The sequence below is a fragment of the Gopherus flavomarginatus genome, chromosome 6 (genome assembly GCF_025201925.1).
Source record: "Gopherus flavomarginatus isolate rGopFla2 chromosome 6, rGopFla2.mat.asm, whole genome shotgun sequence".
NCBI lineage: Eukaryota > Metazoa > Chordata > Testudines > Testudinidae > Gopherus > Gopherus flavomarginatus.
In genome coordinates, this window is record NC_066622.1 from 27522311 (window position 1) to 27543452 (window position 21142).

Sequence of the window (21142 nt, forward strand, 5' to 3'; positions counted from 1 at the left end):
TTCTCTAATACATGATAGAAACCGTCTTGGCCTGAGGCCTGAACATTTTCTTCATCTGCTGCTGCTTCCCTTATGGTGTTATCCAGATGTTAAAAAAAAAAAATTATCTTAGAAACTTCCCTCTTTCACCTTGATATCTCACAAGAAAAACACTGTGAAGTGCTTAGGCCATCGCAGAGTTGCAACTAGTAGCTCGTACTAATGGCTATCCTTAGAAGTACCCAGACCATAATGGAGAAGTACAGTCATCATATGTATCAGTTACATCAGCTAATGACAAATAGGTTAAACAAGGCTCAATGATTTCACAATTTTTTTAAATGTCAGTGTACATCTGTTTTCACTTGAAGCCAGGGACTCGAACTGAACTATAACATAGGAAGAGGGGTCACATTAAGACAAGTTACTGCTAACTGTAATACTTACTCTCTTGAGTTCAGGTGAAGGCCTTAACCCAGAAACAGAACATTAAAATTGCAGTGTTTATCAACAGCCGTAGAATTCAAAGCTGAAAACTAAGATTTAAAATATGAGGGACTGGATTCTAATTTCACTCTGGTTCTACATCAGTGCAATTCCAATGATTTAAATGGAGATATTCTGTACTGGTGGAAATCAGAAGTAAGACCCAACAAATGCAATCATACAGTATTTTCATGGAGAAATGCAGGGAGATATTAGATCTAAGTAGTTCTATATTGTTAATTCTTGTTTGAATAAATCTAGCACTGTAGAAAACTGAAGATTTTAGTAAAAATTGTGACTGCAACAGAACAGCAAGACAAAGGACAGTTCACAGGGCTAAGGATTAGGTGTGCTGCCTTGCTATTATTATAGTATTTTTAATGTGTTTATCCCTGTAAAATCTTTGTGCCACTACATGAAGGCTATTTATTTTAAAATTTATTATTAAACAACCTATAATCACATTTCTAATTTAAAACATACCATTCATTCATGACATCAATTAAACGGACTCCCCTCCATCAAATAGCTCGATAAATGCCTTCGGGATTACTTGACTAGGAGTTGATAACAGTTCATTTCAAAGTTGGATGGTTAGAAATAGGGACTTAAGCCCATACTTAGGGTTCTTATAAATAGGCTTGGAAGGATTAATTTTATTATCAGTAAATGTGAGTAAACATCAACTTTCCATACACACACACACACCTGCAACAGAAAAAAATATTTTGATCGATAGTAACAGAAATTTACAGATAGGCAAAGTAAGAAAAATGATGCTTGAGAACTTAATAGAATCCCATTTTAATGTGTTTAAAATAAGTTATAGTGCTGTGGTTACAAAATTATTGTCTGATTCTTCCCCTGACACACAATTTCACACAACAGTGACAATTTAAATTGCTAAAAATAGAAACAATGCTCAAAAATAAACATTGATTTTAGCTGTCAAAATTATAAAAAATGTAAAAATTGAATTCTACCAAGCCTACTTATAAATGGCCTGTTTTCCAGTGATGCTGAGCTCTTGCAGCGCCCATTAAAGTCAACTGCAGCTACTGTTGCTCAGAACCTCAAAAAAAAATCACATTTATATTTATGCATAAATAACTATTTAAGTACCTAACAATAACTAACTCAGCCAGCCTCAACACCTACCCCAAAAAATTGTCTTTCCTTCTATTTTCTCTCTCTGTGTTTTCTGTATTTCATTCTGCCACTGCAGCAAAACTCAGATGACCCTGATAATTTAATGTCTTTATTTTTTATTCCAGTCTTTTATTCAAGTTGTCCAGATAAAGGGCAGTGAAGATAAAATATACTTTCTTTTGAAATGTCACAAAATGAGACATACTATGATCAAAAGATGGAATTTGTACATTACATTAAATCCATTGCCTTCCTGCACTATTATTTTACCATAAATAATCCTTTATGAAAAAATGAAATATGAAAAATGTTATATGACAGAGTAACTACAATTTCCTTATAATCAACTCAGCTTCATTCAGAACATCTGTCTGTGATCTTATTAGTTTCAAACAGATATTAGTTGAAAAGGCATTTAAATAGTAGTTTTCTTTGGGTAAGGCCAAGTTTTTCCAGAGTATTTGATCCAACATAATCGGGGGGGGGGGGAAATCTAGAAACAAGTTCTCCCTCTGCTTAGGGATCTTTCACCTTTTGATTTTCAATTCTGTAAAATGACAACAGCAATTCCGTGTGAAACTCAAAATGGAATGTCCCCTCAGCTAAAAGCACTACACATCATTGGCAGGCTGCAGCTGGAAAAGGTCCCAAATTGCTGTATCTCTAGCATGCAGGTGTCTGGGAGCAATACTGGCACCCTTTTGGCATGGATATACTAGTAAATCAAAATCAACGTGAGAACCACTCTCTGCAATTTACATAGAGTAATTGGTGGGAGAAAATCCAGCAGGTGAACAGTTTCAGACATTTGCGCTTCATTGAATTATTTTAAAGATATAACCTATCATAGCCTCATACAGGGAGTAACAATAATTCTCTATATAAAGTAACGATATCACAGGCCAGAAAACTCTGTAAAATAAGAGAAAACCCTGGAAACTCATGATAAAGTCCTAATATATATATGACATGCATCTGACGAAGTGGGGGTTCACCCACGAAAGCTCATGCTCCAAAACGTCTGTTAATCTATAAGGTGCCACGGGATTCTTTGCTGCTTTTACAGTCCTAATATAGTGGTTTTAAAGATCATTTTCTTTAGATCTACAGCGCTAGTAATAGAGAATCTGTTCATCTAACATTTGAACCTGACTGAATTTCCTACATACTAAATTTAATCACAGTATGTTTTGTGAATGAATCCACTTTGAAATTTCAGTAGTGCCAGTGGGAAATGATAATGCAGCTAAGCAATGCTGGGACAGCCAAAATACTTTCACAATAACATGCTAATCCTACAAGGATGGGCTCCATCATTCTCAAGTCCTGGGCAAGAAATGTTACTGTGGGAACACAGTACAAGTGAATGCCAGCATTTGAAAGATCTGAATAAGCACCTTTGTGCTTTTTCTCCCATGATGCTCCTCACATCTGGGAGGAACTCCCCAGAAAAGTATGCAAAACTACCTCATTATCCTTCTCCACATCCCACCTTAAGACTCTTTTTTGTCACGATGCCTACAAAAAAAGTGACATATTAGGCTGCTAGTATGCTGAGGCCACTGTCTATCATGCTGTCAAACAGGATTTGCATTCTCCACTTTTTAAGTAACTGTACACTAGCAAAAATAATTATAATAGTAATATGTTTCAATGGAAATAAAGTACAGTGATATTTATAGTCTGTGCCAGAGTTATAATGACTATGGGGCGAGAAGTAAAGTGTCACAGCATGTTCCACATGTTTTTAACACTGTTTCTGAGGCTCTGGAGGCTATTAAATTTAATGAACCCATCTGCTATGAAATAGAGGTTCAACCATAATCAGTTTTCTCAGTGCCATATAATACAGATGGCATTCCATGTTCCACATCCCCAGCAGGAAATTTCATGCTCCTCTTTAAGTGCAGAGTTTTGTTTTGGTTTGATGTTTGGACCATCTTTTTGATCTGTGGCATTTTATTGTGCACATACTGTACATACAGTGATGCACATGAAAAGTGTTAACCCATTAAAATAAATATTGCCATCTCCTTACAACTTTTTTCTAGTAACTCTGACAACCAGCAATTAGATCTGTGCAGTAAGACTCTGTGGCTAATGCAATAACTGAAAATTCCCCTAATGGCATAAGTACCAGTACTGGGGCAAAAGCAAATGTAATTTATTTAAAGGGGTTTACTTCAAGAACTAAAAGGTTATGTATGTATGTGTACATAGACAGGTACAATTTATCCATAATATATTTGTTTACATGCCTTAGAAATTGTATATGTTGTGCACACCAGCGAATTATTGTAAATGGTCATATTCCCATTAGTTATTTTCTCTGACATGCCCCTGTTTTCTTTTCAGGGTTCTCAATTTGTCTATTTATGGGCCATGCTGCTCTTGTACCTGTTCTGTATGATCTGGGGTGCTCTAAGCTCTCATTTAAGTGGCACAGCATTCCTTGCACTGATTAGCACCCAACTGCCAAGCATAAGTAATTCAAGTTGTGTGTTAGCTTACAAAAAGGAATACATCCTATTAAAGATATTTTGAGCTGCACTTAAAAGATAAGGAGTGTGCATGAATTCTATTCATTTGAGAGGTTTATACATTTACAATCTTGAGCATTCATTATATATTGTCAATTGATACACAGGATCTTATTGGATTTAACACAATTAATGTCATTAGCGGTAATTTGTTTACTCTTGATACAGCAGTAAAGCTAACGGATTAGAACAGCTGAGTGGAAAACTGGAATGTTTAATTATGGTGATTGAAAATTCTGGGCCAGACAATTCTCAAAAACTCTGGGGCAGGTTTTTTGCATGAGAAACTCCATGATGATTCCCTGAGAGGTGCCCCCACATCATCTCATCGGGGGAAGAAGGCAGGTACACACACACCTCTTTGTTTTTGTGTGTGTGTTGTCTTACCACTGTAAAAGTCACAGGACACTTCCCCAAACCTGTGAGCGCCCAGATGAACTGCAGGAGGCCTTGGTCATCTGAGAAGAAGGCCTGTAGCTCCAAATAGGCTGTGGCTCCTGGTAGTGTTACTTCAACGGAACGGCACTACCAGGGACCCCTCCTAGGTGTGCTGTATTTGGCAGGGATAAAATGAAAAACTGATACAGGCTAGGGCTGTATTCTCTTTTCCAGGTAAATTAATCCAGGCTGGAGGGTAGCCGATAGACATTCTCCAAACACCATCCTATCTCCTCACAGACACCTGAGTTGCAGAGAAAACTCTGCAGAGCTGTGGAGTGGAAGATCCAAAGATGCTGTGGAAGTGCCTGAGCACCCATCCACCTAATGGAAAGGCTGAGATCCATGCATGAGGAATTTGCTCACGCTGAGATCAAGTGGGTGGACCCTGGCTATTTATCAGAGATGGCAGAAGAGTCTCCAAGGATTCAAATCCCACTGAATAAATCCAAAAGCTCTCATGAAAATTAGGATCCAGGACCAAATTCAATCTACAAAATTTAGAGTGAGCAGGTGCAACTCTCATGGGAATTTCTGAGGCATACTCTGGGATAACAGCACTTTCCTGTGAAGGGCAATGAATTGCTTGATTCTAAGGGGCACTGACCTGGAAACAGGAGAGGATGTGTTTCTCTTGCCCTTCCACTCTTATTAACGGGTGAAAACAGGAAGCATTTGCCACTCCCAAGATAATTTGTCCTGGAGCAGCAAGGCCCATTGTTCACAATAGGGAAGTGGCTATCTGGTGCACCCTAAAGACTGAAAGGGTTCAGAAGATAGAGAACAGGTAATAGAGACCCTCCCCTTAGAATAACAAAGTTAGTAAGAGTTGTCCTAGGGGCCTGGGAGAAGATGGGGCGTGGGAGTACCTACAGGATTGTTATCTGGAAGACTGGATTATACAGGATATTAATCTCCAAGAAAACTTGCAGGGGCTGGTCTGATGCCATCCTCTAAAATCAACCATGCACAGGTTCGTTGACCATTATTCTTAATCACAGGATCACTAGGGGCAGGAAAAAGATAGGGCACTGTAAGGAAGATATAACTGTAAAAGGAAGTACAACACAACGACAGCAGGGGCCAACGCAAAAAGTGTGGGACCAAAAAAAATGGTCATGAAATCAAATGTAATCATTTATGGGTTGTGTATAAATTCTCTTTTCACAGATGTTTATAAATGGTATTTATTGACATTCACTAATATAGTTATTTCTAATATTTACTTGCTGTGATGACATAAGATCTTTCCACACTCGCTATGAAACATTTTAGTTGGATGCAGTACTGAAATACATAATCTGCTTTCAAACTACAGGCCCTGGGCAACCTTTTACCATGATAAAAATGCTAATTACATCCACTTATGATAATGGTACAACTAACTCATGCCAGAAAAGGTATTTGATGATATCTCTGGGAATAGAGTCTAGTTGAAATAGGGTAAGATTTAATTTTTATTCCTTCATAAAAGCTCCTACATGCAATGCGTGCAAAGGAAATTGAATGGTATGTAGTTTACAAAACCTCAACTTAAATTCTTGGAAAGAAAAGAGAATATAAAAGCTTTAGACCTAATGTAACTTATGCTGTATCCATGTGTGTAATACACAGAGACTCATGTATTTTGCAATTCTTGGGCTGTGGAATTGCCACAGAATTAATCCTTTGCCTTAGAATTGTACTCCAGAAACTCAGCTTCTTTTTTTTTTTAAAAAAACAAACCAAAAATAGTGTTTCTAGCCTGCTGGTTGCAGAGATAATCCTGAAAATGTGAACAGATTATAACGCCTGCTGGATTCTGCAGAGAGCCAGAAAAATAGTTCTGAGGGTTTGACTAGATGAATTTTCAGTAAAAGTCTAGCACAAATCAACTGATTATGAATTAAAGCATGTTAGTTAAACAATTCAGTGTAGACTCTTCAGAAATGTTGGTTTCACAAGCTTTTGTTCTTAGTTATATTCAATCCTAGGCTACAGCTAAACTGAGTCCCCCACTTAATCCTGCCACTCATGGGAGGGAATGAGGTGCTGAATCAGGCTGCCCGAATGGCATCAAATGAGCCTGCCAGCAGTGCAAACACAATGAAAAAGCATTTACCTGAAAATAATCATAAATGAATTTTATGCCAGTGATTATTTGGAACTATACATTAGCAGGGGTTCTCAAACTTCATTGCACCATGGTCCCTTTCTGACAATAAAAATTACTACATGACCCCAGGTGGGGAGGCCTGTAGCCTGAGACCCAGCATGCAGGGCTGAAACCCTCAGACTTCGGTTGGGCCCCAGCAAGTCTACGCCAGCCCTGGCAAACTACTAAAATGGGGGTGTGATCCACTTTGGGGTCCCAACCCACAGTTTGAGAACTGCCGCATTATAGTTCTGTGTGCCACTGGGAAGGGGCAGAAAGGATGTGAAAGAAGGTAACACTGTAGAAAGATTTAGAGACCCATACAGGGGTCAAATTAAGCCTGCTGGTGTTGACTCAAGTCAGTACTTTTTTTCTGAAGGCTGCCATCTTTTGCTTCAGACTCTACAATGTCATTAAAAAAAGTCTTCGCCTTTATGGATACAAAAACCATGAGAATGTGAACTGACTGCAGTCAATGCAGTAATGTCTGAGTGAGCCCCATTCACCTCAGTGTGGTCTTAACCCTGTAGTTATTCTAAATGTCAACACTGTTAACTTTTCTACTGATGAAAGAAGAGGGAGAATCATATCATGAACAGCTGCATAAGCTCCTGTGAGTGGCATCTCATTTTGGTATCTAGAATTCATGAACATTAATCTGTAGATGGAGCCTAGTTTGTGAGCAAAGCTCGGGTGAATATTGCTACTCCACTTTCCCACCCTCCATTTCAAGATCTGATATGTATTGTTCAAAGCAATGTTCCTTTGCTACACCGACCTGATGGCTAGAATTGTCGATCAACTGTGCTAGAACTCTAATAAAACAACTCTTCACATTACTAGTCATTTGCCCCTTATCACATGCCTGAAATGGCCCATTAAGTGATTAACAGTGAGGCAAATTGTAAACGTGTATGAAAATAAAAAGTCCTCTTCAGTTACACAGAGGAAAAGTACTATGGTGTATATATAGTGTTACGTCACTGCTGTTGTGTTACGAATCTCTGCCTGACTAGCCCACCTCTCGCAAGTCACTGTCCAAACAGAAAGAAGGTGGGACATTTATGTACATATTTTCAAACATTTTCTCTAGAGGCCTCATACTACATCCAGGTGGAATCTCTGGTACAGGGAGCCCTTTCCATAGCAGAGAGATTCGAGCAACAACCATTGTTGACAACAGTGTCAGTGGGTCATCAGTAAGGATGTGTGTTTGTCACGGATGTCATGAAAGTCATGGATTCTGTGACTTATAATATAATATATGGAGATATACCTATCTCATAGAACTGGAAGGGATCCTGAAAGGTCATTGAGTCCAGCCCCCTGCCTTCACTAGCAGGACCAAGTACTGATTTTGCCCCAGATCCCTAAATGGCCCCCCTCAAGGACTGAAGTCACAACCCTAGGTTTAGCAGACCAATGCTCAAGCCACTAGTTATCCCTCCCCCCTGACTTTATGTGATCTCTGCAGCTGCCAGTGCACCTGATCCAGGGGTTGCCTGAGCAGCTCACCCCTCCCCCCCAACAGCAGGAATTTGGATGTGGGGGGGCTCAGGGATGGGAGTTAGGGTGCAGGGTGGCGCTTACCTGGGGGGCTCAGCTCCTAGCTCCATGTGCTGCCTCCACCTGCCTTGCACTGCCCCTGCAGCTCCCACTGGCTGTGGTTCCCAGCCAATGGGACCTGCAGAACTGGGGCTTGGGGAGCTGGAGGTCGCTGCTTCCCAGGAGCCAGGTAGGAAACCTTCTCTAGCCCCACCCACCCCTGCCCCAGCACCTCTGCTGCAAGCACCTGTGGTGCCCCTGGGCCGGCTATCCCCCAGCAAGCACCCGCAGCACCCCCAGGACATCTCCTCCCCATGTTTTAGTCAGGGGTATATAGTAAAAGTAATGGACAGGTCACGGGCCGTGAATTTTTGTTTAGAGCCCTTGACCTGTCCATGACTTTTACTAAAAATACCTGTGACTAAAACACAGCCTTATTCATAAGTTTACCATGGGGAAGCGACTTCTATTCTGATTTGAGCTGTATGAAGCAATTATCTGAACCATAGCTTTTACAGTAGGGGAAATTTCGAGCAAAACATTGCACTCTGGCATATTTATATGAGAGAGAAAATTTTCATCATGAAAACTGACAGTGGCCTCGATTGGCCAAATTTCACCCTCTTTAAATCCACAAACCCATGTTCACTTGCATTGACAAGTTGTAGCTGGACATAGAGTCATAAAAATGTACATCTGGAAAGGCCCTCAAGGGCCATCTGGTCAATCCCCTTGCCCCACACTGAGGCAAGATTAAGTGTACCTAGACCCATCCTTGAAAAGTGTTTGTCTATCCTGTTCTTAAAAACCTCCAATGATAGGGATTCTACAAGCCCCTTAGGAAATTCATATCCTCCTTTGAAAACCACTCATTCACAATATCACACAAAATGAACCGCCACCCTCAAGTAGTTCCATACTTGTTATCAATCCCTACTCAGGCATAACATTACAGCTGGTTGCCTAAAATTAGGCACATACACGCAGAGAGTCACCTGTAAGTGGCTCTGTTTTCAGTAGTGCTGAGCACTCACATCTCCCATGAAAGTTGATGCACCCATAGCAAAGTTGAGGACCTGGCCCTGGGACTTTCACACAGATCTAGTTCTGAGAATGGGAATGTCCTTTACCAGGCTCCTTCTGCACTATTTTCCCAGGACTTGATTTATGGTTCTTTCAATTTATCCTCTTTCTATATAGTCTCACTGATGATTTGGGAAAGAAAGGGATTTATCCCATAGTACCAGGCACAATGGGGCCCTCAGGCCTTACCAAAATATAAATAACTACTAAACAAATTAATCAGAGTCTGGGGTGGGAGGAGAGCACAGAAAGCAGAGCTTTAAAGTGTTTTATTTTGATTGAAATAAATCATCATTCATTTGGATTAAGATAGTTTCTTTATTCAAGAATGTAACAGCTCAACTGGTTTTATTTTTCCTGATTTCTCCTCCAAACTGCTTCTCTAAAAACTCACTCTACTGTTCTCAAGTAGGTATTGCATTTACTCCCTCCTGTTGCATTTAGTTAAATTATAAACAATGTAAGTGGACTTGGAAGGATTAAATGTTTATCTGTAAGTGTCAATAAAGGTCTATTTCTCAATACACACACAAACCCATGAAAAAACATTTCCATCAATAATCTAAATTTATACACAGCCAAAGAAAGAAAAATGCTGCTTGCGAACATATTAGCATTTGACTTAAGGCTATTTACTTTGAATTTTGACATATGAAGTTGACAATTTGTGTTTTAACTGTTCTAAATAGGAATCTACCAAATTTGCAGCCGTGAAAATTGTATTGCAGCCATTAAATCTGGTTTCTCCATGAAATCTGGTCTTTTGTGTACTTTTACCCTATACGATACTATAGGGTAAATGTATAGAAAAGTATACAGCATTTGTCAAACCAGGGGTCCTGACCCAAAAGGAGGTTGCAAGCCTATTGTAGGGCAGGCCATATTATTGCCACCCTTACTTCGGCACTGCCTTCACAGCTGGGTGGATGGAAAGCGGCAACTGCTGGCTTGTTTGGGTTGCAATAAAACACACTCTTTATCCAGGTTACAAAGAAGGAGGATAAAGAAGAGAATTGACCTCTAAGACATAACTTACATTGACTACTTAAAGTAGGGGTCCCCAACGCAGTGCCCACGGATGCCATGGCGCCCGCGGGAGCATCTAAATGCGCCCACGTCCTGGCTGGCGGTGGAGCATCCGCCGAAATGCCGTTGAATTTCTGCAGCGTTTCGGTAGCAACGCCTCTCGATGACGTCACTTGTCGGGAGCAAGTGACGTCATCGAGAGGCGTCGCTGCCAAAATGCCGCAGAAATTTGGCGGCATTTCAGCGGGTGCTCCACCGCCGCCACGGTCCTTTGTCTGGCGCCCGTCAGACGAAAAGATTGGGGACCACTGACTTAAAGCATAGGAGCCGGGGTAGGTGGGCAGAGTGGGTGGGGGAGAGAGAGAGAAACATGTATGAGAATGAAAACAAAACACTTTAGATTCTACCAGACCTCTCCCCATTTCAGAAAATGTCTTGCAGCAGGGAACTTTGAGGCTCTATGTAATTTTTACCCTTCTCACCCTAGTATTTCAGTGAAGAAAAGGAGGAGTGCAGATTAATCATGCCCTTAAGTGCTATTTATTGGTAAAACAGGAAACAGGAAATAAGTTGATTACATCCAAAACAACATTTCCAAGTGGGGCTATTTTGTTTCTCTTTGGTAACCATAGATGTTCATATTTGTTTTATATTATTCTATCCAAGACCACAATTCAGATAAAAAGAGGAAGACAACCTAAAACTGAAATAAAACAGCATTTCAATTATTTTTTCTGAGATATTTTTATGATGATTTTACTTTAAACTTGCTCGAGGCTCAAAAGCCTGGCAAAGTTTAAAGCTTCCCCCACCACTCCCTTAAAAAAAGGGGGGGTGAACTAGGGAAGGAAGGTTGAGCTCACCGGATAGGGTTTTCTCAGTTTGCCCAGTTCTCATGAGGGTTGAAAAACAGTTAAAATAAATGAACAGCTTTGCAGCTGCTAATCTGTGATTTCTACTCATTAGAACCAATATTTGTAACCATTTCACACTAAATTAAGAACATTTGCTGCAACTCTTGTGATATGCTTCTACAATATGTTACTCTCAATTAGGTAAATGAGGAAAAGAAAGAAGAAAAGGTTAAGCAAGCTACTGAAACAAAACAAAATAAATCTTTATCTGAGTCAGACACAATTTACTGATCATATGTTTTAGCAAGTTAACAGTCATTTCAAAAAAAGAAAATCTGTATTAAATCTAATGTTTTTCAGGTGCTGAACCTGGAAATTATACATCAGTAAGGTAACCAAGCCATCTACCGACCAGAACAAAAAGGATTTGTCCTATTTTAATATGTAACATGTACAACATTTTCAATATTCTTCAACTGAAAACATCTTAGTAGTCACCTAATCATTGGCCTACCTCTGCAGAATAAAATATATTAATGACTATTGCAGAAGTCTCATTTAATGTAGTTTGTAGTTCAATTTACATTCATTTAAAGACATTTGGAAAATGATGATTACTCCAAGTTACTAATCTTTATGTTACTGGTCATGTCTGACAACCAAACTGCACATTTGCTGATCATAAAGGCAACAGTGACTGTTACTTTTTGGGACTGACCTATGCATTCCTACAATATTTAAATGTATAAACACCTACTAATTGCTTTAAGTGGAATTAGTTAACTTAAAATTTGTAAAACTTAACCCCCACCTAGTGACAGTCAAAGGATGGAAAGATGAACAACTAGTACTGTTAACCACAACAGCAGGTTTAAATCTAACTCCTCATCTTCTTCTGTGAGCATGTGTTTTAAATGCTTTCTCATGCAGACTTACAGTGCTGTCGATATATGCTTCAGTCCATACCACATCATGCTCTTGATCAATAACCTTTGGTCGGCTAAGAACATGGAGGTATTCCATGACGTTCTCCTGTACGTCAGCTAATGTAGAGATCTGAGTAAAAAACCCTGTGAAAACACACAGATTCCAAGTTATGAGACTGACAGAAGGAATTAAGGAAGATTCCAACAATAAATATGATGCATGTTATGTCTGCTGTGTTTTCTGTTTAATTATCTCCAAAGGATACATGCAGAAGGACCATCTTTGATGAGAAGCAGCCTTGTCCAGTATTAATTTGTGAAAGCAGAAGTCTGTGAAACAGTGTGTCAGCCTTGAAGGGCTCAGTTCTTGAGACTGTTATACACCATTTCACATCTTATCCTAAGTGTTTGGTTCCAAGACAGTTTTGCAGTTTCATGGTAAAGTAGAAGTTAATGGATTTTTTTTTCATAGTAAATACTTAATAAAAATTAGAACTGTCTTCACTCTTTACAACATTATACCAAACCATGCAAAACTTATCTAGCCCTGGTCTACACTACTAGTTTAGGTTGAATTTAGCAGCGTTAGATCGATTTAACCTGCACCCATCCACACAACAAAGCCATTTTTGTCGACTTAAGGGGCTCTTAAAATCAATTTTGTACTCCTCCCTGACAAGAGGATTAGCGCTGAAATCGACCCTGCTGGGTCAAATTTGGGGTAGTCTTTGCTAACTTGCAAAGGCAAGGAGCTGCTGCTGCTGCTGTGTAGCAATGTAGTACTGTGTCTCTCAGCAGCACCCAGGAGATGTACGGTGACGGTGAGCTGAGCGGGCCTCATGCTTGCCATGGTATGTCGTCTGCATGGGTAACCCAGGAAAAAAGGCGAGAAACGATTTTTTGCCATTGCTTTTACGGAGCAAGGGAGGCCTGACAGCATGTACCCAGAACCACCTATGACAATGTTTTTGCCCCATCAGGCATTGGGAGCTCAACCCAGAATTCTAATGGGTGGCGGAGACTGCAGGAACTGTGGGATAGCTACCCACAGTGCAACGCTCCAAAAGTTGATGCTAGCCTCGGTACTGTGGACGCACTCCACCGACTTAATGAGGACACACACAATCAACTGTATAAAATCAATTTCTAAAAAATCGACTTCTATAAAATCGACCTAATTTCGTAGTGTAGACATACCCCTACTTTCAGGTGTTAGTTTACAGAATTGAAGTGGGGTCAAAATGGGGAAAAAATAGTAGTGGTACTCCACTCCAGATCTGTGTACACTCTCAATCCTGTGTGGCATGGAATGTGAATAAACTCCTGATTCCATAATACATTCTTTGCAAATGATAGGGACCAATGAGAATAGAATCAGAATCACTTGGGTAAATAATCATAATTTTGAATCATAAAGCTTGAAACAGGACTCCTCCTAAAGGAAGTATCATGGCAGCAGTGAAATGGGGAAGGCCACAGCCACCTACGTTGTCACCAGCTTTATTCCCTTTCAATGTTCAAATGCAAAGTATCCTGGCACATCCTTGCCCTGCCAATCCCATTTAATCCAAATATGACAAAGCCCTGGAGCAACTCCAAGGCCACAGTCTTGCCCAGACTACTGCATGTGTTTACCCAAATTTACCCTCATCTACACTGCTGTGTTTGGATCTCCATTCATCACCAACTCTCTTCTCTACTACAGGAGGACTGATGCCTAATGGACAGGAAAGAGGCATTACCACAACGCCTGATCTTTGAAGGGTTGGAGAACCAGACTTCAAATGGTAATAGGCAGCTGGAAACAACAACTGTTGAGCTGTATTTATTAGAGAGGGACAAACCAAACTGGATACAATAACAGACTGAAATCTTCCATCGAAGTTCCAAGGGGAACTTTTGACTTCTCAGATAGGTTGACTACCTTTTTTTCCTTCCTTATTTTTGTGACCTTTAATATTTTCTAATTCCATCCAGCATCGGCAGTACAAAGTCTGAGATGTCTAGTCAATTACCAAACCTAAAGGTTTTTGGATATGTGTAGTGTTGTCGCGGTCATAATAGGGGTCGGGGACTTACAACATCTCTGCTTCCTATGTGATTGCAGATATGACACTTACAGTTTCTTCATCTTTAACATAGGTTTCATTTATGCTGTCTACCTCACAGGGTTGTTCTGAAGCTAAACTAAGTAACATTTAAAAAGCATTTTCAGATCCTTGGAATTACAGTATTCCACACCTTTTAAGGTTTTTCTACATTTCTATCATAAATAATTTGATATATTAATAACAAGTTTTTTGATCCACTTCTCTTTCATTGTTGGTTGCATTTTATAACTCTCTGGCCATTATAAATATAATGCATGTGAGGCTCCCTCCTGTAGATATTAAATAGTCCACAGGAGTGAAAGACTGTGTCAGTTCCCATAGATGTAATGGGATAATAGTACCTCACAGGTGTGTTGTGAGGATGACTACATTAAAGGTTATTAACCTGTCAGATACCATGGTAGAGAGTGCCATAGATATTTGTGCTAAGAAAAATCAGTAACTCAGACTACTTCAGCCATCCATAATAAGGCATTTCACCTTATTGGTGACCACAGAATACCTCACTCTTCAATGTAAAGTCCTAGACTGTGCCTTGCCCTTAGACAGCCTGCCAGAATTGCAGAACTTGCACTAAGGAGAGATGCAGAGGCTGCTCCCCCATAAAACCTACTCATCAGAAAGGAATTTGGAAGCAGGTACAGCCGAGCTTGATACTCCACCATTTGCTAAGCATGGGAAGAATACATTGCCCTCTTAAGTGGGGGAAGGTGGCCAAATGTGCTTCCCTTCCCCCACCCCAAACAGGGAGCTCCAAGAGAGATGATGATTCTTTTAGGCAGATCTCACCCACTGTTCCTCTGTGAGGCGCTGTATCTCTGCACCACCCTTTACTATCGGCTTAGTGCTATTAGCATGATCTAGCCCAGTGTTTCTCAATGACTGATCTGTGGACCGGTGCCGGTTCTGGAGATCTCCTTGACACAGTTTAGGAAGGCAGCAAGATGGTCCCTGGTATGAAAAAGGTTGAGAAACACTGATCGAGCCCACACTGAAGGGCCAACTCCACTCATCTTTATGGTTAGAGAGAGTCAGCAAGAAGACAAAACAGTACAAAACAACAAATTCTTGACTAGACAAACATTGTAGCCAATCATAACTCACTCCTCTTTAAGGGACCAAACCTTCGAGATACTGAGGGCACTCAGCGTCTCGCAGGATAGGGCCTTATTATTCAATGTGCCAGCCAATAATCCATATGTCATTTGATAAAAATATGGCATGTTTCCATATAATTCCTCCTCTCTCCATACCACAAAATTATAGCACTTACATGAACAGAGCAAAGGTGTATAATGATGCAGCTCATTCTACATATCAGCAATATGTGGATATGAAATAAGTTAAAAAAATTCTTTGGTGCATATTTTCAATACTCAATCAGCAGGGACAGATGGGACACTTACATTTCTCTGAGTGCAAAGCTCTGATAAATTTGGTCACCATATCAGTGAATTCTCATTCTTTCAAATATTTTAGCTTTTGTAATTTAATTTTAACTCTGCATTTCCTGGCATTTTATAGTTTGGGGAGTTGGGTTTGTTTTAAATTGTATTTACTAATTAAAATGTTCTATAAGGATATTAACTTACTGAAACATACTCTCTGCCTTAAATTTAACTTTAAAGAAGATTATTTGTTTTTGGTCTGGGTTTCTTGGAGCTTTTGAAGCCTAGCAGCTTAACAACTGATTCAATCTTAATTGGGAAATCTGTTCTTGGGAAAACTACATTCTGTATAAATGGTGGAAAAGAAAGAAAAGTGTACTGTTATTTCATGAGCTATTGATTGAGATTACTTTTGGGAAAAGCTAACATGTATATTAGCCTTTCTGATATGCTGACCTCTCCATTTTTGTGGTTGCAGAATCTCTGCAGTAAAAATGTGGGCTCTCTCTTCCTGTCATCACTAACACACATTTCATTATCTAGACCTTTATATTGCGTAAAGGTCACTACATACTTAAAATCTAACTAATCTATATAAACAATTTATGTGTAGAACTCAATAAATAAATAAATAAACCCAAAGCATTTTGGTTTATAAGACAGTATAGTTGTGGGTAAGTATTTTTATTTTACAAGTGATAGCCTAAAGTTTCAAAGGTGATTTTGAAATACCTCAATTTTTGGGTGTTCGCCTTGAGACATCTTAAAAAGGGAGATGCTCAGCATGTTTAAGGTATCTCTGGTTGGGCACTCAAAATAACTAGCTATTTATGGAAGTTTAGGCAGGTGAGACAGATCCACAAATAAATTAACTAACTTTTTATCTCCATTTCCTTCTTTTAAGACAGTGTGTCAGTTGCAGCTGAGGAAAAATCCACCAAAAGCAAAACTAAATTATGCTAAAAAGCATACAAACCCTTTTTAAAATGTGCTGCTATTTCTAAGGCCTCTGGGTAGGGGACTTAAAATAAGGAGTATTTCCCCCCACATATATACCCCTTTTTAAATTTTGTAATTGTTTTCCTGAATAATCCTTAAAGAGCACGGTTCAGTCATGCTTTTATTTTAGGTATTTCCACATGACCTTGAGTTATTATTCCAAAATATATAAATGTATTATGTTATGCAACTTCCTTGTATGTTTCTTAATGCTTTATTTTACATAGTGTATATTTTATATGAGATTATTACTATTATGTCTTATTTCTAGATAGTTCCTAAGGACCCAATCAGGGATCGGGCCTCAGTTGTGCTAAGCACCACGCTACAAGCAACACATGACCAGCTCTGCCTCCACAGATTTTAAGAGGCCATTATACATTAGATCCTTGAACAATTAATAAAACTAGAAGCAGATTACTGACTAGAGTAGAACCTCAGAATTACAAACACCTCAGAGTTTCTATGCAGAAGAAAAATGCTGCTTACTCTTTATTTTTTTAGTAGTTTACGATTAACATGGTACTGTATTGTATTTGCTTTTTTTTTTTTTGGTCTCTGCTGCTGCTTGATTCCATACTTCTGGTTCCAAATGAGGTGTGCGGTTCACCGGTCAGTTTGTAACTCTGAGATTCTACTGCATCGTAGAAAACCTTTATGTGTATATGTGCCTAGGACCATGGAGAGTTTCTTATCCAACATTGTTTTTCTTTTCCACATATTTTCAAGTCAGAATTACAGGATATCTTGAATGTTAAATTTCTATTAAAATTACTACTTCAAATATTCATTTAACAAGTTTCTGAATTTCTATGACTAGAGCATCCCTCAGTCACAAGTCCTGATGCTACCTTTGGGATAAAGCTTGCCTCCATAGAAAGTCAGTATAAGCTTGAGTGCTTCACGCAAGGTTTTTATGTCACTATGTTTCAGATAAAATGGACTTTTCCCGCTCTTTCTTTTTTATGCAGAAAGAGAAGATACTAACTCCTGGAGGTCGGTGAAGGAGGGAACAACAGACATGACCCACACTAATCCAACAATAATTTAAACAACAATCAACAGGGAACCATGTGGTATTTTGCACCAGCTTTTTTCATTTTAAATTTGTGCATACAACAAGATATGGGCCAAAATAGTTAATGACAAACATTTTCCTACTAACTTTATTTTGCAGATAACCAAGGAATATGTTTTGGTATTGCCAAAATCCCTTTTATAGCAATAGAGATATCCAGTCAAGGAGATTATTCTTGTCCATATCCTATACCAATATACAGTACTCACTCTTAAAGATACACAAAGAGGCATACACACACATTTGACATTTCTAAGATTCCCATCACCGTGGTATCTAGGCATCATAACACATGTGAAGTGCTTCATTTCTTGCTGGAATAGAGCATCATACTCCAAAGAATCTGAACAAAACTGTATAATCAAAATAATTTTTCATGACATAAGCCAGTGTTGTAGATGGATATGGGATGGAAAATGAGATGAAAAGTGTGTTACGGGGCTTAACCAAATGCATTTTATCAGCTAGGCCCAGCCTATTAAAATTATTGACCTTTTAAAAAATGTCTTTTTGTAAGACTTTTTATTAAGAAATGTAATTTTTGATTGATAATAGGAAGTAACTGAGGACCGGAGTCATAGCTGTAACCATATACATTCTCTTTATTTTCTTTTGTGGTGGTCTTCTCAAAGCTGGGTTTGAGTTTGCACTGTAGGCTTTTGAATGTGTAGTCTCCCTTTCAATGTGTTTTTAGACTTTGTGGCTCATGTTAAAAGCCTGCAATTGGTTTATAATTTCCATGGAATTATAATTAATACTAGAATTATAATGAACTATTATGAAATTTTGACTCATTCTTTCCAGGTAGCACTGATTTATTTACTTTCTTCCTAGACATAGTAGTTTTCCCTGAACTTTAGCTTCCACTATAATAAAGTGTAACGAGTTGCCACAGCCTGAGTGATGGAAGTCTCCAAAATTTTTGCACACTTGTTTAAATATTTATTTTTGCATTTTCTCTCTTGTGAGTTATTACACTAGAGAGTTAAGACCAAGGGGAGGCAACGTTGCTATATTGCACTTTCACCAAGTATTTGGACTGTTTGATTATTTGTGTGTGTAATACTACCATATGTCACAAAAGCCAATCCTCATTTGAATCACACACTCATCCATTATATGAAACTGTTATCCAGGGGATTTCAGCTCCTCCTTCTTTAGACTTTGAGGTTTAATCAGGAAATAAAGAGTTATGCACTGAAGTCCTTGAGCACAGCTGCTAAGCCTATGCAAGTTATACCAGATAAACCTTTGCTTTAACTTACACATTCTTACACCTCTGGCTTCTTGGTACGTAAGTTATATCACCTAAGATTCATTGACACACATAACTACTATTTTTTTAGGAAATAAAAGTCCTTCCAGGAACTATATGCCATTTCATAAGCATGAACATGATGTTTCATAACATTATTTGGTTAAATATTAAATATAATTTGGGTAAATGATTATCCTCTGAAATTAGACTTCCTTTCCATACTGCTATTATCATAAGATAATAGTGATTTTCAGCCAAATGACCACCAGTAGCATTAGACCCCAAACAGCTCAAAATGACAAACTATTTTCAACAGTGCACTGTGTACTTGACAAGAAATGTGTCCCACCTTCAGGTCATGGAACAAAATGGGTGCAGTGTTCTTGTAAGGAATACAGGATTAGAACCTAATCTCCTTGGGAAGGGACTAAGGAGGGTATTCTTCACTGCATTGAAGCTGTAATGCTCCCCAGCAGAAGGGGCTTCCCAACAAGGTGAACAACATGCGTAACCATCTCTATGCCACTTGCTGCAAGAGCCCACAGTGCTGGACATGTTGGGATGCTGCTGCTTATGTATGGGTTGTAGCTGGTGCTTCCTACACCTCCGCTATTTCCTAATAATAAAACAGGCCATGGAGCTGTTCTCATTGAGGCACAAGTTGGGCAAACCCTCAGGACTGCTAGGCTCCCATCAACCCCAAAATAAGGAAGGCACAAGCCTCTCTTCCTTTGTCCATTCACCAGGCTCTGTGCTGGGGCAGAGATGAATCCCCTCTTTTGTCCTCCTCTGTGTTTTGTAAAGGGCCAACCATACTGTTGGTGCATAATTAATAACAAACATTCAAAAGAGGGGCTGTCAAATGATTAACTGATATACTTTTGTCATATAAATATTTGTTTCATGCCCTCTGTTTTGTAAGTAACCAAAACTTTAAGGCCTATCTTTATTTTTACAGCTGGCTGACTTTCTGCTGAATGTGACTGTTGAGGGAGATGCAGTGGCTGCATATTTTAAAACTTGGTAAGTTGAGTATTGGGAAACTTTACACCTTTGTTCACTTCAAGATCCTGGTAAAGCTCCATTTTTTTTTTAACTTCATGTGCACTTGCTTACAGAATAATGGGAAAAATAATTGTAAATTTCATAAACCATTCTACTGGGGCTTTGAGGTCTTGATTCTTTTAATGTATTTTAAATGGTTTGCTGCTTAGCCTCATTAAGCCCATACTCCCTCAAGATATGCCCTACTTATGCACAAAATGTAGCAGAGAAATGTGTGTGTGGGATGGAGGGGAGGGGCAAGTGTCTCATGGTTTCACCATTAGATTCCAGAAGTTAAAGAACTTTTGCAAGGTGGTATGAATTTCCCTAGTGATCCTTTTCGAAAAAAAGGATTTTGCTGTCCACAATGCAGTCAGCTGGAAACCTTGCAAACAGCCTTCATCTATGCTGTGCTTCCATGGGGAAAATCACTGCAAGGAAAATTGATTTTAGGGCCATTGATCTCAGTAACAACAACACGCTTTGGCCCACCCATGCAAGAAGTAAACTGTAGTGCAGTCATTCAACCAATCTGCAGATCGCCTTTACTGGGTCTCTCTTCTCCCTTAGCTGTAATATGTCTTTTCACTAAAGAACTTGGCTGAACCAGAGCTAAAAAATCTAAGGGAAAGTTCTGAATCTCATGTAAGTTGAGCTGAAGGTGGTTGTGCTGCTTCCTACACTGTCAGAACCTAGACTATATGAAATTAATTACAGATCAGAGATGGAAGACCTTAATGTCAGGGAGCAAGTCATATAACTGATGCAATCTGAGGCAAAAGACTATTGAGGCAATGATAATTAAAATTAATCTTTTAGATTACACCTATGGGCCAGATTCTGCTCTCATTTACACAGGTGTAAGTCTGGAGTAGTTTCATTAGCTTCAGTAGATTTTATCCAGGTTCTGAGAGAGAACCAGATTTGACCCCCTCTGGTTTAGAAAAAGGCAAACCTACAATATTCTTCTATCAGAGTATACAAAAGCAAAGTGACGAGGAAGTCTACTGTGTTTGCTGCTAGTGATGGTGAAGAACAAAGAGGTGCACTTTCCCTTCATCGGGAATGAGACTGACACGTACCAGATGAACTAGTCAAGCAGCT

At 39.2% G+C, this 21142-nt stretch overlaps 1 protein-coding gene across 1 annotated transcript in view; it reads right to left on the reverse strand.

Moving 5' to 3' along the window:
- Positions 1-21142, reverse strand: part of CACNA2D3 (calcium voltage-gated channel auxiliary subunit alpha2delta 3) — a 689427-nt gene that overhangs the window by 219990 nt on the left and 448295 nt on the right. The window contains exon 12 of the mRNA XM_050959084.1: positions 12171-12304. Coding sequence (XP_050815041.1) covers positions 12171-12304 — 134 coding nt within the window. The remainder of the gene's footprint in view (positions 1-12170; positions 12305-21142) is intronic.